Source organism: Gigantopelta aegis, chromosome 6 (genome assembly GCF_016097555.1).
Source record: "Gigantopelta aegis isolate Gae_Host chromosome 6, Gae_host_genome, whole genome shotgun sequence".
In the NCBI taxonomy this organism is placed as follows: domain Eukaryota; kingdom Metazoa; phylum Mollusca; class Gastropoda; order Neomphalida; family Peltospiridae; genus Gigantopelta; species Gigantopelta aegis.
In genome coordinates this window covers 21,401,737-21,420,737 of record NC_054704.1, presented here as the reverse complement: position 1 = coordinate 21,420,737, position 19,001 = coordinate 21,401,737, and the positions used below count along the sequence as shown (strand labels likewise).

Sequence of the window (19,001 nt, the reverse complement as noted above, 5' to 3'; positions counted from 1 at the left end):
AAATAGGACAACTATGGGGCCAAGTGAATCTACAATGAAATCCCTCCAAATAGGACAACTAGCTATGGGGCCAAGTGAATCTACAATGAAATCCCTTCAAATAGGACAACTATGGGGCCAAGTAAAACATCTGGGATCCACTATGTTTAGGAAGACTTGTCTAATACCAGTGCTTCATGCATTGCACTGACATCGCTACCAACAAATCATAGATATCTGAAAACTATGTTTAGGGAAACATGTCTAATACCAGTTATTTATGCTTTGCATGGATATTGCTATAAGCAAATCATAGATATCTGGAACCATTACACAGCTTCCCATAAATGATTACCACTTTCATTTTACACTCTCTATGAAAAGTGAATATATATTTCAATGCATTACATTTCACAATCAACCTCTTTAACAATAATAGCCAGCCTCAGTAATAGTCAAACTATAGTATGGTATGGTATATGGATTAACGTGCATATTCAGAACAAGCTGTTTTAGCGCACACCTGTCATGGGCACAGGTATTGGCCTCGGCCAGCTCCTCCGTCCAGGACAGAAAAGGGACCGCCTGCACTTGCAGGTGCAAGAGAGCACCAGCAGCCTGACCAGAGTCGGTAACAGGTGAAGGGATTGGTTTTGGTGCTATGGAATTTGGAATGTCCTGTTGGATTAATGCCAAAGGGAAAAAAGTGTTCAATTTGAATGAAGGAAATTTGGCGCATTTTTTGATCGGTCCACCGAATTGGAAAGGGGGAGCTATATATGGATTTGGAACTTAGTTTTCCAAGAGTAGCTCATTACTAGGACCTATAGTCAAACTAATAACAATGGGCATTTATCCACAGACAGAACAGCACACGGAGAATTGTTTGAAACCAGACGTTCATCTATCATAGGGCACTGACCCTATGACCCAATGTACTCAAGGCAAGTCCTATACCTTTGACAGCTCTACATCCTGCCTTAGATATATACATGTATATATATTTATCTATGCATGCATATACAAAGAATAAATCTAAATATGCATACATGTTTATTGTATACAGCTAGGTATGCCTGAAAGTAATTAAACAGCTTGTCATATATACTGATGGAAAGAAATAAGGGAACACATGGAATTGTAGACCAAATTTAATTCACAACTAGCGTAGTAGTGTCTGTATTTCATACCAAGTTGTAATGTGGGATTGAATGTCTGTAGTGTTGAATGTGCTGCCTATATGTTCCCAGTCAACGTCTGACAATATGAATTGATTTTTGATGCAGTCATTATTTCTTGTTGCTACATGTGTATCTGTGTGATCCTTTATTTCATTCCATCAGTATATATGATTTTTAGAATGCCAAATATAATGGGATAGGTTCAGTGACTATTACCATGATGAAAGCAACAACATGATAAATCAACGATCCAAAGTCCACAGTAGCTACAGTGATAAGCACGTTGAAACATTGACTCTCCCCGATATCAAAATAAATAGTCTTCAGCTCCTGTTCTTACTCGGATGAGAGATAATCTGCAAACACTGAGGCATGCAATTTACCAGCTTAAATGTGTCATATATCTACGGTCAACAACAATATGAAGAACCCTTATTAGCAGCTTTAAAATGTTTTAACAATTGAAAAAAAATGTAATCCAATAGTAATTAGGTGACAGGTCAGTGGAAGGATGCTTGCCGCCTAAGTAGGTATGATGAATTTTAAAACTGATCCCCATTGGTAAACGGTGGTAGAATACTTGCCTGATTATGTATGTATTGCAGGTTATAAGATTAATTCCCCTTGATAGACAGTGGCAGAATGCTTGCCTAAATAGGTCTGATGACTTATAAAATTGACACCCCCCCCCCCCCCCCCCCCCTGATAGACAGTGGTAACCTAAGTAGGTATGGTTTATGACAGACAGAGCCATTTGGGTTTTCCCATATTTTTAACAAATTACATTATTAATCAAGATAGCTATGTGGTAACAGCAACTTTTTTCTTTTCTCTAGATCAAGGTTACTGTATGTTTGACCTGCCAGTTAAAATATGTGATGTACATGTGATTTGTTAAACCTTACATTCCTTTCACTTCAGTGCCTTGTCAAACATGAGCTTTGTAGTACTTAACTAAGGATTAAAATTAGCTAACACAAATTCAACAATGAAAGGCTTACACCTACTTAAAACAAATTCTACAAACCAAAAGGCTATTTTCATTTACCACAATATCTGATAATTATTCAGTGGATTAATCTGGTGCATGTGCCGTGGTAATGTTATTGGTGTCGAAATACACACCCACTGCTCAAGCTAAAAAAAAAATTAAATGCATTTTCTAGAGGAGAATGTTTGATTCCCTCTCCCCATGAACTTCACTCACCACAGTCTAGACACCATTTTGCATGTTAATCCACTGTATAATTAACAAATATTGTGATTATACATGAACAAGTTCAAATACAGGTCAGAATAATATGTGTGTGTCACATACATTTGGATTGTGCATGCATTATAAACATGTTTCCTACATGTAGTTGTCAAAACATTATTATTGTTGGCATTTTTTTTTTTTTTTTTTTGTCTTCAAATATGTAGGGTTTTTTATGTTACTCGGCAGCTAGGTTGAACGGAAAGTCATTGATTTAACCTGGTTCTCTGAAAACAATGTTCAAACTATATTTTAACTTTCCATTGGTAATCACACTATTGCTGTCTTAATGAAATTGTTTTTGATGACAATAAATGCAAACTATCAACAAAGAGATAAAATTATTCAGTAGCCAAACAGGAATGTATGTATAGAAAGACTTCATAATGTGTGAAAAATTAGGTCCCCAGAGATGTATTTGAGAGCATTATGGAATTAAAATGTAACAGAATCACAGGCTAAATAGCAAATGAGATAATTGTACACACAGCTCTATCTGCCTGTGATTTTTTAGTGGTTTAGCAGGTGAATTTTTATTTTACTTGCAACAAATTGACTGCTTTTTGTGGGTTGCTATTTTAAGCCTTGCTATTACATATTTGATTAAACAATGTGACATTAAACAAACACCTAATTCCGATTAAACAGTGTAATGGCAGGCATCAAAATAAGCATTGTGTCTGGTAACCCATTTACAGGTTACCACAAAATATAGCCTGGTAACCTATAGGTTACCATAAAATATAGCCTGGTAACCTATAGGTTATCACAAAATATAGCCTGGTAACCTATAGGTTACCACAAAATATAGCCTAGTAACCTATAGCAGGGCTCACCCTGGATCAAAAATACCTGTAGCCAAAATATTAGCCAAATGGAATTTTTATTAGCCATATTGAAAATATTTTAGCCAAATTTGTTTTACGCAGTACTGTATAGAGTATTTATATATGAAAATGTATCTTTTTCAGCTAATTGTGTACAAACTGGAATAAAGTAAAAATAACAAGTTACAGATCTTCCAGACATTGCTGTCATACATGTTGAATGCATGCCGTTAAAATTAATAACCGTGATTATTAAAATAAGCAAACATTATAAGGCCTACGCTGTATTCTGCATGACACCGTTTCTCGTTACCGGTCACGAGATCGCTATTACGCTAATTGAATATTTGGTAGTATTATTATGTTTGAGGTGTCGGATAGATTATGTAACCATTTGTTCACACCAGAAGACAGAAAATGGCTTAGCCAAAATTTTAGCCACTTGCAAATTTTATTAGCCTTTTTTTTTTTAAATTAGCCAATGGCTAATTTGGCTACCAACAGCGCAAGCCCTGCTATAGGTTACCACATTAGTACGAGAAACGAAATCTGGAAGTAAATTTATCTAGTGGGTGCTGCTTAAACGTGGATTGCCAAAATTGCTTGCAATTGCACAAGTGCACACGAACATCGGTGAAATTTCGTACGAGAAAATGAAACACGAAAGTCCGGAATGCATTGCCTGGTTTAAGTTCGGAAACGAAACTACATTGAAATTTTTGTCGAGAACGAAACACCGTTCTTGACTTTTCTTACATGTGGTAACCTCCCGGTAACCTGAACGACCCTTCTTGACTTATTTCAATGCCTATAATGAGGTGTCATCTTAACAAACAAACACATATTAGACATCCAATACTGATTAAACAATGTACTGGAGTGTCATTTCAACTAAACACCCAATGCTGATTAAATAATGTGCTGGGGTGTCATTAAACAAACACATATTAGACACCCAATGCTGGTTAAACAATGTACTAGGGTGTCATTTTCACAAACACACACACACTAGACACTCAATGCTGATTAAACAATGAGTGCTGTGGTGTCATTTTAACAAACAGTTACTGATTGAAACCCATTAAATTTTATGATTTAGTAACTGAAAGAATATGAAGCTGACCACATGGCAATGAACAGAGAAAGAGTCCACTTGGTTGCATGTGAAAGGAGAAAGAACTCTACTACATCCAGCAAGAATTGAAATCAAACATTTGTTATTCATTCTAGTATAATAACAAACTGACACTCACAATCTCAACGACAATCCCACCCAATCCTGCATAATACGTTGAAAACATGTACAGTAACATACATGTTCTCCTATTATACAAGCGAGATGAAAAGATCTAGGACAAACCAGAAGCCGTGAGATTTCATCAAACAACATGGACAAGAACAGTCTACATGTACACTGTTGTGTAGTAGGGGCATATGTACTTAAAAAACCCAACATAATTTGAAACATTTTCTGAAATGTTATGGTACCTTAATAGAGATAATTTACAATTTTATTCCTTAAGTATATAATTCTGTACTGATATCAGGGGTGGGCAAAATCCCTTTTTTCCAGTCTGGGACCAATTCAAGATCTCTGAGACCGAAATTATTATTTTTAAAACATGTCTTTGCATTTTTGTCATTCTTGTCAGTCTGAAGTACCTGCCAATTTCTATTATTGGAACAAATTCCTATCAGTTAATTCTTGCTGTTTTTGCACGTGTTTATTTGTCTATGTCAATCAATTGATGTGCAGTTTGATTCTCAAAAGACTTGAATTGGTCCCAAATTTAAAAAAAATGTGTCACTTGCATGAAGGTTTGATCCTGTGACCAAAGCACCTCAAGTGAGAGCTCTACCGATTGAGGTAGATCTTTCACATGACCACACAGATAACTAGAGAGGAAACCTACTATTTTTGAATAGCAATAATCGATCATTTATATGCACCATCCCACAGACAGGATAGTAGATACCATGGCCTTTATTATTTATATATACATGTACCAGATGTGGAACAGTGGCTGGAATGAGAAATAGCCCATTAGATCTTAGACTGACAGCACATCAGTGCTTTACCATTGGGCTATGTACAGTTGACCCTGAATTGAATGTTGCTGACAAAGTGAAGTGATACTGAAGAAATAAAGACAGTTGAACTGATCATATATATTCAGTCATGAGTATGCATAACATTCAACACTAACGACACGTGCAATATTGTAACATGTTAAATAACAAATATATGTGTAACAAAACACACACACAATAATAATTATAAAGAATTGAAATTAAAAGTGAAGTTAAAAATAAATACAAGCACTGTATAAACCTACCTCAAATAGGTTCATTGTCCATATTATGTCGAATCTAATCAAGAGCAAGTTATTGTATTTAATATTATCAGCAGCATTTTGAATGTGTTAAACATGCATCCTTTCTAAATGTCACTAAAACAGACACTGACTTATTACTTGTATTTAGATAGTGTTTTCCCTAGCTTGTTTTAGCATGGTGCAGCACCATGCCTCAGTAGTCTAGCACCATCTTGCCTTAATTAGCGCCACATGCTGCCCTGAGATTAAACAAGCCTTTTTCAGTAATTAATTCTAAAATTGCCCTTATAAAACACCCAAAAAGGTATTATTAATTAATAAAATATGCCTTTTATATCTTTTGCCATTGATTTATTCAAGCAAATACATAAATTACATTAATGTTTATTTCAATTAATTTTTGTCTATTTTTAATGAAATACAAGTGCCCTGAAAATGGTGAAAATGCCCCAAAAGTGTTTGGTCTACCATGCCTTACCTAATTTCTAGGGAAATCACTATTAGATGTATATAAATATGATAATTTACCGTACCAGTAGGACTGATTGCCTTCTTTAAAACATGCCAAAGGCAAGGGTTGTACAATTAATACAGTTTCATAAATGGAACATCAGATTCAAAGGTCATGTTTTATATTAACCTGTCTATGAGAAAGTGCATATGAATGAACCCCTACCACAAAGTTAAAGTTAGGTTTTTTTAATGACACCACGTGAATTAATCATCTGCTATTGGATGTCAAACATTAGGTAATTAAGATTTAGTCTAAAGCTGTATCATAACCAGATGCATGTGTCGTGATAATATTTATATCCTAACCAGACGCGACCATAACAACAGTCTTCTTTTTAAACTTGTTATCAACAGTTGAAACTGCCAAGTAAAAGTTGTTTGATTGGTTAATATATGTCTGTCAGCAGTGTCGCGTGAGAAAAATAGAAACAATTCCTATCGGTATTGTGTCGCACTCTCGACTAAATTAATCTGTCGTGCCGTATGCATGCGGTTAGGATGCAGCAGTTGAAATCAATGGTTTATTAAAAAAATTGCTTGCATCGCCTGCGTCCGGTTAGGATACAGCTTTAGAGAGGACACCCGCCACATTTTTCCATTAGTAGCAAGGGATCTTTTATATGCACTATTCTACAGACAGTATAGCACATACCAAGGCCTTTGATATACCAGTTGTGGTGCTCTGGCTTGAATAAGAAATAGCCCATTGGGCCCACTGACGGGGATTGATCCTAGAGTGAGTGCACATCAGGTGAGCATTTCCCTGCTGTTAACCAAAAGCTTAATATTAAGAACTGTGAAGTAGTGGACTGCAATTAAAATGCTTTCTACCCATAGATGATAGTGAGTTTCAACAGCTCTGTGTAGATATAGTTTAGGTGTGTACCCTGGACACAGTACTTGAACCTTAAATGGATGTAAGCATGAAAAAAAAACGTACAATGAATGAAAGCAGTGGTGAGTTCTTTTTTTCACCATCTAGAAAAGTGAGGGAGGGCAGACATTACAACTAAACTAGCTAGGTTAATATGGAGAGTATTAAAGACATTAAAATATTGAGGGCCATGGATGAGAAACAAAAACATCTGCTCTTCTAAAGTGTATACATATACATACCAGGGTCACCAAAACAGATCCCATAGATGACAATTTTAGCACATGGCTAAAGATGCTACATACATGCATGCAACATTTCAACCTACACATCACCACAGATATAAAGTTATACTACAACCTACACATCACCACAGATATAAAGTTATACTACAACCTACACATCACCACAGATATAAAGTTATACTACAACCTACACATCACCACAGATATAAAGTTATACTACAACCTACACATCACCACAGATATAAAGTTATACTACAACCCCCCACCCTTGAAGTAAATAACACAAAAACCAGGGGTTAATCAAGCTGCTGGGGCCTAATTCACAAAGCTCTCTTAGGCTCTGCTAGACAACAAAGCATCCTTTTTATAAGTCTTTTAGCATTGCACTGCAAGATCGCGAGAGTTTAAGATGGCCGCACACTGCCCTTGCGGGCTACGGTTGTTGATCAGCGCCTTATTCGCCGGCGTCATTTACAAATGACGCCAACCTGAATATGGCAGCGTCCTGGTGTGTGGGTGAGTCTGCAAAGATCACATTCGATACGGTAAGTTACTTCCGAAATTATTTTGATTTCTGCTGTCATTGCTGCACCAAGGACCGCCGGCATGAAATCACTGCGACATGGCTATGACATTATCCCCAGACCAAGGCTTGTGGCTCTGCTATTCGTGGTGCCGATCAAAAACCGTAGCCCGCAAGGACAGTGTGCGGCCAGCTTTAGTGAATTAGGCCCGTGGTTTCACATAAGTTAGAGGGCCTGATTACCCTACAAGTAGGTCTGCATAAACAGTGTCATCTTCATCTTAGCAGAAAGTCTGTACATGTTTCAAGCACAATAGTATCTGGTACATGACATTAACTGACATAAAATTACACAAATTACTAGCAAGATGTTTGTTACATGCTGCATTTCAAACTTTGATCGGGGGTGGGGGGGGGGGGAGTGGGGGGATGCAGGACATAGCCCAGTAGTAAAGCGCTCACTTGATGCGAAGTTGTTCTAGGATCAATCTCTGTTGGTGGGCCCATTGGGCTATTTCTCAATCAGCTAGTGCACCACGACTGGCATATCAAAGGATGTGGTATGTGCTATCCTGTCTTTGGGATGATGCATATAAAAGATCTCGTGCTACTGATAGAAAAATGTAGCAGGTTTCCTCTCTAAGACTATTTCAGAATTACTATTTCATTTCATTTCAACTTGTTTTTGGCTCATATTCAATTAAGGTTCAAGTATTATGTCCTGGGCACACACCTCAGCTATATGGGCTGTCTGTCTAGGACAGTGGGTTAGTGGTTAGTGAGAGAGAAGAGGGTGTAGTGGTCTTACACCTACCCACTGAGTCATTAAAACTTGCTCTGGGTCATTAAAACTTGCTCTGGGTCATTAAAACTCGCTCTGGGTCGTTAAAACTTGCTCTGTGTGGAAACCGGGTACCTGTACCTACCAGACTTATGTCTGATGGCTTAACCATGACACCACCGAGGCCAGTTCAGACTTGCAAAATGTTCGACATCCAATAGCCGATGATTAATAAATCAATATGCTCTAGTGTGTTGTTAAACAAGGCAAACTATTAAATTTGATCCAGTGATAGTATATATGAAGAGTTTCATTGTGAGAACACCACCCAGACACTGTTCACACATAGACAAACACATGTTCAAATTCAGTTTTCAGCAAAACATGATACGACTGTCTGAAGATATATTGCAGATTGCAGAGAAAATGGTGTAGTGTTTATGGTGGTTTGGAATAATACATTTTTAGGATCGGGTATGTATAGAAAGAAAGAAAGAAAGAAATGTTTTATTTAACGACACACTCAACACATTTTATTTACGGTTATATGGCGTCAGACATATTGTTAAGCACCACACAGATTTGAGAGGAAACCCGCTGTCACCACTTCATGGGCTACTCTTTCTGATTGGCAGCAAGGGATCTTTTATTTGCATTTCCCACAGGCATGATAGCACAAACCATGGCCTTTGTTGAACCAGTTATGGATCACTGGTCGGTGCAAATGGTTTACACCTACCCATTGAGCCTTGCGGAGCACTCACTCAGGGTTTGGAGTCTGTATCTGGATTTAAAAATCCCATGCCTCGACTGGGATCCGAACCCAGTACCTACCAGCATGTTGACCGATGGCCTAACCATGATGCCACCATCTTCATATACTAGGTTACTTCTTCACCAAAACAAACTGAATGCTGTGGGATCGTCTTGTGATATATAACATGTACAAGTACTAGTTAACATTCTGTCATTGTAACGCACCTCTGGCATTTAGTAACAGATTACTAGAGATCTGTCATTCTATGTATACTATTATAACTGGGTTATATTTAAAACACCTTGCCTTTGGCTATAACTCGGTAGTGCTGCATTCAGGATTACTTTGAAAGAAAGAAAATGCATGCTGCTGAACGACACCCACCATTTATAATGATCAGACTCAGAGGTTATTAAGAGTGTAACATTGTACAACTTGTGTTAAGTTGAGAAAAGAAACCTGTGTCATATACACAAGTTAAACTCTCTTTTGTTCAACGACACCACTAGAGCACATTGATTTATTCATCATTGGCTATTGGATGACAAACATTTGGTAAATTTTGACATATGGTCTTAGAGAAGAAACCTGCTGCATTTTTTCATTAGTGTAGCAAAGGGATCTTTTTATATGCACCATCCCACAGACTGGATAGCACATGCCATGGCCTTTGATAGACCAGTCATGTTGCACTGTCTGGAACGAGAAGTAAACCAATGGGCCAACTGACGGAGATCGATCCTAGACCAACCACTTATCAGGTGAGAGCAGGGGCGGGACATAGCCCAGTGGTAAAGCACTCGCTAGATGCGTGGTCAGTCTGGGATCAATCCCCATCGGTGGACCCATTGGGCTATTTCTCGTTCCAGCCAGTGCACCATGACAGGTATATCAAAGGCTGTGGTATGTACTACCCTGTCTGTGGGATGGTGCATATAAAAGATCCCTTGCTGCTAATCAAAAAGAGTAGCTTATGAAATGGCGGCAGCAGGTTTCCTCTCTCAATATCTGTGTGGTGCATAACCATATGTCCGATGCCATATAACCGTAAATAAAATGTCTTGAGTGCATCATTAAATAAAACATTTCCTTCCTTCATGAGGCGAGCGCGTTACTGGGCTACATCCTGCCCCAGGTGACATACAAGTCTTGATATACAGTGAACATTTTGTTGCTAACTAATCTAAAGTTGATATTGGTAGCAATAGTAATTAACATTTTAGAAAATTGCGTAGTGATCTCAGAAACTTGCATAGTGAATTGTGACGTAATACTGAAAATGTATCCCATAATTTGTATATTCCCAGTCTATCTGTCCTTGTTCTAGACATATCATAGCTTATGCTAAAAAAAAAATATAAATAATTAATTACAAAACATTAGTAGTACTGTATTAACCCTCTCCACTTCCACCTCCCCCCCCCCCCCCCCCAAAAAAAAAATAAACCCACACCCCTAAAAACATAAACAAACCCCACCTAAAAAAACCCAACAAAAACAAAACCCCAATATACATGCAGTCTTGAGCACTGGCTGGAATGGGAAAAACATCCCCACATGGGATATCAGAGTCAACAATGCTTTATACTTTAATCAAACACTTTGCCAGTTACATCTTACTCCCACCTTGAAAGAAAACAATACACCCAAGCACACTGAAAAAACAAAGGATTTTGGGGAGCATAAAAATCAGGCTAAAATAAAATAAAAGGCAATATATCAGTCATGAGCACTGGCTGGAATGGGAAAAACATCCATACATGAGTATCAATCTACAATGATATGCTCAAAGCAAAATTTATTTTTTCAATATAATATATTTGGGGGGGGGGGGGGGGAGGAGCATCATCCAAACCTCTCATGAAACTTCACTCACCACAATCTATTGTCTGAACCAAATTGTTAACAACTATGAAAAATTACTCTCCTACCTTTAATTGCCGTTAGATTTCCTCCAAAGTTTGTCCAGACACATATCTTGAAAAAAAACATTACAATGACACAGATTCCACATACCAGATGCTAACCATGTCATCTATATCGACTTCGCTGAGAGCGCATAGGGAAAAAAGCATGTAATTTTGTATCAGCTGCCATTTTGACTTTTTATGGAATATTCTTCAAGAGGGGTGAAAGGATAGGACTTAATCTAACAACGTCATAACATGTTATGAAATAAAAGCAAACGTGATGACGTCATATTTTTTTTTTTTTTTTATTATTATTTTAATGATACCACTAGAGATCATCGATTTCATATTAAATTGTGTCACATACTTTGGAGGCTTTCACCCCTCTTGAAGAGTATTCCATAAACAAACAACATGGCAGACGGCAGAAAACTGCATGTATTTTTCCCTATGCAATCTCAGCAAAGACAATATCGGCGACATCATTGCAGTCTCGTGTGTGGAATCTGTATATTTGTAGTGGGTTTTTTTTGCGATTTGTGTCTGGACAAACTTTGGAGGAAATCTAACGGCAATTAAAGGTAGGAGAGTAATTTTTTGTAGTTGTTAACAATTTGGTTTGGACAATAGACACTCCCTCTGCACAATTCCCTGCACAGCACCTGCTTATGTTATACACCCTAATAACAGTTTTGTTTTGTTTAACAACACCACATGAATTTTGATATGCCAGTGGTGGTGCACTAACTGGAATGAGAAATAATCCAATGGGCCCACCGATGGGGATCGATCCCAGACCAACAGCACATCAAGCGAGCACTTTACCACTGGACTATGTCCCGCCCCTTCACCCTAATAATGTATGTACTGGGTAGATTCTGTCCCAGACCAGACTACTGGCTATTCAGAGGCCCGGCCTGGGATAGACATGCCCGAAACCTTAGTGGTATAGGGGCACTCTCTCTCTCTCTCTCACTGGGTAGATTCTGTCCCAGACCAGACTACTGGCTATCCAGAGGCCTGGTCTGGGATAGACATGCCCGAAACCTTAGTGGTATAGGGGCACTCTCTCTCTCTCTCTCTCACTGGATAGATTCTGTCCCAGACCAGACTACTGGCTATTCAGAGGCCGGCTATTCAGAGGCCTCTCTCTGCTCTTCTATCAGGTGAATAGATTCTGTCCCAGCAACCAGCACTACGGGGGATACCGGACGGGCCTGGGATGGACATGCCCGAAACCTTAGTGGTATAGGGGGCACTCTCTCTCTCTCTCTCTACTGGGCCTGGGATTGACATGCCCGAAACCGTAGTGGTATAGGGGCACTCTCTCTCTCTCTCTCACTGGATAGATTCTGTCCCAGACCAGACTACTGGCTATTCAGAGGCCCGGCCTAGGATAGACATGCCCAAAACCTTAGTGGTATAGGGGCATTCTCTCTCTCTCTCATTGGGTAGAATCTAGCTCAGTCGGTACAGCGCATGCCTGAAGTGCTTTGGTAAACTCCCTCAGTGGACCCTTTCTCTGATGGGGGTTTTCCCAATCCCAGCCAATGCCATGGTATATCAAATGCTTTGGTATGTGCTGTCCAGTCTGCAGGAATGTGCATATAAAAGATCCCTAGCTTGTTGCTAATGGGAAAATGTAGTGGGTTTCCTCCAAGACTATATAAAGTTAAAGTTTGTTTTGTTTAACAACAACATTGGAGCACATTAATTTATTAATCATTGGCTATTGGATAATTATGATATAGTCTTGGAGAAGAAACTTGCTAAATTTTTTCATTAGTAGCAATGGTCTTTTAAATCCATCATTCCACAACCAAGACTATATAACAATGTCATAATTATCAAGTGGTTCACATCTCAACAGCGATGATGAATAAATCAATAAGCTCTAGTAATGTCGTTAAACTTTATAACGTATGTACCATATTCAATACTAACATTAAATCATAGCAAAAGTAGCAAGTGTTTATTGCTTTTGAAATGAAAATACAATGTTTAATGTAAATGATATACAGACGAGATTTAACTGCTGGTAATAATGCACAGACGAGATTTAACGGTGCATGTGTTATCAGTTATATTACATAGTGGTAACCTGCACCGTACTGTGATTCTCTGTACTCAGCAGGTAGTTATATCACAGATTCACGCTCCCAACAGAGACACAGGGCTGTCAAGATTCCAAACAACATCAAACGTAAATATAACTTACCGACATTTTGCTTCTGTCAACAACGATGTGGTGCTAAAATGATGTTACCAGTACCTCTGGTTCATTGATAGCTTCATTTCTCATAACCTGTCCAAACACAAATGAAAAAGAAATTCCCAGACACAGGTTTCAAACAGTCTTACAGAAAGAATAATGTTATCGCCTGTATTATTCCTGAACAAACAATAACAACTTTCATTATAAACATCCACGTTCCAGTCCTATTAAAAACTTCATGTAATCTTTTAATTTCTTGTTGTTTGTTGTGTTGGTTCACAAAAAACCTACGACACAATTTTATGCTTCTTCCGTGTTCAGATAATTGACACCCCTTTCGGAATAATTCACTTCCTCGTTTGATACCACGTGATCAAATATTGTGAGCCCCTCCAATGAACAGAGCAACTGACCCGAAAGGTTATTCCCACAATTATAATAGTGTTCCTTTAGTATTACCGGGGAACGTAGGTATATAACGTACTGCCTATATATATATATATATATATATATATATATATATATATATATACGTGAACCAACAACGTAGCGTACAGTTCCGATTACTGGCTCCTGTGTGTGTGGAAGAAACCGCTTACACCTGTGGATTCGTTAACAACAACTTGTTCTACATAGTGATGATGGAGTGCATATTACAGGTCGTCGAACGTTTAGGATAGTTCCACTCCACCGCTATCAGTAAACGAATTCTTCCTATCAAAGTTACCACACTAAAATGTGTCATCCAGACTAAAGGTTGAAAAACAATTACCTCGTTTCCGCTACTCAATATACTTTTATAGCAGAAATTGTTGTTGTTTTGTTGGGGGTTTTCTTTGGGTGTTTTAAGTGACTATTTGTAACAGCACAGGGCAATATAAAATAGTTAGAATTATAATACTAAAACATTTGATATATAACAGTTAATGTTGAGAAAATATTCTATATACAAAAAAAAGAAGATGAAATGAATCTATAACAGAAATTTAAAACATGCCTTTTACGATCACACAGACAGAACAGGGTATACCCGTCGTGTTCATTGGTTGGAACATGAAGAGAATCAACAAGTCACCGAACCTTCTCGGTGGACCCATTCTCGGATTCAGATTTCAGTTTCCCACTACTGGTAGACCAAAGGTCGATTTATGCATTATCCTGTGTGTGTGAATTCTACAGAATGAGAGACAAACCCCTTATCTACTCACTCACTCACTCACTCACTCACTCACTCACTCACTCACTCACTCACTCACTCTCTCACTCACTCACTCACTCACTCACTCTCACTCTCTCTCTCCCTCTCCCTCTCCCTCTCTCTCTCCCTCTCTCTCTCTCCCTCTCTCTCTCTCTCTCTCTCTCTCTCTCTCTCTCTCTCTCTCTCTCTCTCTCTCTCTCTCTCTCTCTCTCTCTCTCTCTCTCTCTCTCTCTCTCTCTCTCTCTCTCTCTCTCTCTCTCTCTCTCTCACTTTTCTCTGATTATAAATGAGATTATCCTTTTCTGCTGCTCCCCCAGTCCCGCTGCATGGGTAGTCGACAAAGATTACTGAATAAACATTAAACGTATGCGATGTTTAACTTTCATTTCATTTCAACTTATTTTCGTGCTTATATCCAGTTACGGTTCAAACACACTGTCCTGGGCACTACCTCAGCTATCTGAGCTGTCTGTCCAAGACAGTGGGCTAGTTGTTACACCTACCCACTGCGTCGTTAAAACTCGCTCTGGGTGGGAGCCGGTACCGGGATGCGAACCCTGTATCTACCAACCTTATGTCCGATGGCTTAACCACGACACCACCAAGGCCGATGTTTAACTAAAGTAACTTTTTATTTTAAATGCGATGTATTTATTTTTAATTATCTTTTTCCTGATAAGCATCATGTAGTGGCAAACCCCACTTATTAAAGGTGCGATTGGCGCTGAAAGTGGATAACGAACGGCGCGAGGCATGCAATAACTGCAGTTTAACGAGGAATAACAAGTCTCTCGGAAAACAGATTGGGTGCGCTGTTTGTAACAAGGAGATGCCAGGTTCTAGAAAACACACACGTCGGAGGGTGACGCGGGTCTAAGCGCTGATACCTTCAAGTTAATATAAAACGTTGTGCTGGATTCAGTGGAGCGGGGCGTTGCTCGGTGAGTACCGTGTTCTCTAGGTTCGAGACGACGGGTTGTAGAATCGATCCCTCTGGGTCGACTCTTGGTATGATATCAAAAACCGTCATAAAAAAGTGCATATACAATCAATAACTCAAAAAGATTAGCTCATATGGCAACAAAGTAATTTGTCTTTCGTTTTTTGTTTTCTCTTCTCGTTTCTTAATGATTTTGGCTACTTTGTTAACCTAAACCTATCATGAACAGACATTCTAGCAATGCCGTATTTCCAGGACAGTGACTTTGAACTTTAATCTGATATAAACACTAAAGTTATCACAATCATATCTGAACAAATACCATAGTATATGGTAGAAGCGTCTTTTTTTGTTTTACGCTGGACCATGTATCATAATTATCAAGTTATCCACGATTAGACACCACAATTAGACAATGTGCTGAGGTGTTGTTAAACAAGCATTCATTTCTTTTTCAACATTTCTGAAGATAAATTTACACTACATAGTTGAGAATTAAAATTCTTGGCCACTGGTAGTTCGTTGCTGGCCAGCGTTTATGCACACCTGGTAGTTATATTTACCTGTTAGCTTTCTGCTGACCAGCGACCACTGGCACACGGCGGCGTGTTTTCCTTTTAGATTAGCGCTGACCAATGTTTATGCCAAATCGTGTGTTCGACTCATCAGATCCATCACGAGGGATGTCCCGGTATTTCTTACATCGTGTATGTATAACTGACGTTCACTTCATGGAACGCCGCCAGTTACGCGCCGAAGAGCAATCGCTAAACGCGCATCACTATGTTCTTAGCAGACTCTTGTTTATCTGCCCTGCAAATGAAAACAGTGCACTCCCACACTGGAAATAGAAGGTGCCAGTCGTAAAATACAGGGCCGGATTGACACCTTCAAGTGAAATAATTGAAATACATGACATTGTCTTAAAAGGTCTCGTATTTTAAAAACTATGTAATCAAACTATCAGTCCGTATGTAACTACTACGTTGTGGGCGGGGCCGGTCGGTCTAGGATCGATCCTCGTCGGCGGGCCCATTGGGCTATTTCTCGTTCCATTCAGTACACCATGACTGGTATATCAAAGGCCGTGATATATACTATCCTGTCTGTGGGATGATGCATATTAAAAAAATCCTTGCTACTATTGGAAAAAGGTAGAGGGTTTCCTCTCTAAAACTATATGTCAAAATGTTTGACATCCAATAGCCGTCGGGCAATACAAAAATCCTGACACTCGTTTTGTAAAATCAGTACGACACACAATCTCATATAATAATCTTTATATATCAAATTTAATGTTAGTAATGTGAGAGTAAATTTCAGTAACACGGTTAATGTTGGTGTGATCCCTTATTTCTTTCCATCAGCAGAATGCATCATCGATAAACGAACTCGGGTTTGTGATGATTATCAGAAAGTACTGGGGTTCTAAAGTTATATTTACCTTTCTGTTTATACATAGCAGTACTGTAAGAAAATGCTTGTCAATGTGTTCCAAAGAGCGGTCTAGTTCAACGAGTCTACCATTTTAGTGAAGGATTGGTGCAGACTGGGATATGGGCTGTGCAGTTAGATGCTTTTAGTTTAGCTCTCTCAAGACAAAACATAGCGTAACACGTTTTTCATGCAATATACACGTAATTTCACCGTTGTATTTGCACATTTTCCAATGATCCATCACACCCTTCGAACGTTATCACACACCTAGAAATTAGTCACAAAAACAGTTTGTCAAACCAACAAATGTCTGTCGGACAATTTTGGTGTCGATGGATATTTAAATTTTGGCAGCGTGATAGCAGCAGTTAACCAGCAAACTTTTGTTTTCTCTGCACAGATGTTGAGCGTGATAAATATACATCACTGTGGTTCCCATGCACTATTATTCTGTTTTCCCTAAACGTTTAACGTATATTAATCGACAATGCACATTTAATTCTGAAGTTTCTTTTTGCTTGAGATGATATCAGTGATGAGCTTTTAGATAGTAATCTTTTTCATTTATGGATATACTTCCAAACGTTTGGCATAATGATTTCGTTAAAATGCTTGGGGTCCTGGATAAAAAAAAGGTGATATAATCTATCAAGGGTTTAATTTTAACGAACAGATGAAAATGTTTTACAGTTTAATTTTGTAAAACTTTAATAACTTCTTCAGTAAATACTTTTGTAAATATTTGGGTGCGAGTGCGAATAATTTTTACATGCTCATATACCACTAGAGTTTGGAGCATGTCCGTCCCGGGGCCTGTGTCTGGATAGCCAGTGACTTGCTCTGGGATATTTGGGGTTAAAAAATGTGAGGCTCAAGCCTAATTTGTTCTTTCTCAAAACTATCACTGCTTATTTGCATATAGACGTTTGTGTGATCTACTCAATGGTTCTCTTCATATACATGTATCAATAAGTGACCTAAAAAGGTCAAAACCATGGCCATTACCAAATAAAATGGTACCTTTTTTCACTCACTTGATTCACTGCTATATGTAAAATTATGTTTGTATACGAGTACAACCCATGGATGCAATACAAAGTTGCAAGCGACCAATAATTAAGCTACACTGAAGTATGACGAATCTCTGGCGGTAGATGGGCTCAAAATTATTTGTCCAAATAACTTTTTATATTTCATTGAACTGGCTTACATAAAATATGTGATCAGTGAAACTGATGCAGAAATCTTTTATTGAGCAATGAGCATGCCGATTATCTACGATTTCAAACATTTTCTACGATTTGTGCCAGGCACTGGTTTTATTATCTTATACAATCTTCGTTGTGGGCATCCGGACAGCTTAACTGCATAGTTCATCATCTGCCAAGCACATGTGCAGGGGAAGCATGACTGAACATTCATTATAAACTTTGCTTGCCAGTTTAGACACACTCTGCATAAATCCCTGCACACGCGCGGTCCGTGCAGTGGAATTGTAATCAGGGATCGCTTTTGGGTGAGAAGAACAATTTGTCAAATTATTAAACTTAAACAATTGCAGTAACCCAGTTATTTTCCAGCAAAATATCAATTATTAAATAAAAAGATTTTGCTACTTTGAAATAAAATTTGCCAATTATATACTCTTCAAAAGAAGAAACGCAAAACCACATTGTCGTAACATTTGGAGAATTGATTTAATTATTGAATGGTGAGTCCGATAATTACCAAATGTTGCAGGATTGTTCACAATTCACTCTAGTCCATTGTGAGTAAGTGATAGGACACACCACCAAGGTCAAGGTCATCTGGAGTCAATACCGGGTGTGGCCTCCGCGTGTGTTGACAACTGCCTGGCACCGCCTGCCCATTGAAGCAACCAGAGTACGGATGACGTCCCGGGGGATGGTGGCCCACTCGGCCAGCAAGGCTGCTGCCAGCTCGGGCAGGGTCTGGGGCTGTGGTTGTCGCTGTCGGAGGCGTCGGTCCAACTCGTCCCATAGATGCTCAATTGGGTTCAAATCCGGTGA

General features: G+C 38.6%; 1 protein-coding gene across 1 annotated transcript in view; it reads right to left on the bottom strand.

Annotated features, from left to right (window-relative positions):
* LOC121374416 (axoneme-associated protein mst101(2)-like) overlaps positions 1-13,689 on the bottom strand; it is a 55,887-nt gene extending 42,198 nt beyond the window's left edge. The window contains exon 1 of the mRNA XM_041501517.1: positions 13,400-13,689. Within this exon, the coding sequence (XP_041357451.1) occupies positions 13,400-13,405 (6 nt within the window). The 5' untranslated portion in view covers positions 13,406-13,689. The remainder of the gene's footprint in view (positions 1-13,399) is intronic.
* Between the last annotated feature and the right edge of the window lie 5,312 nt (positions 13,690-19,001).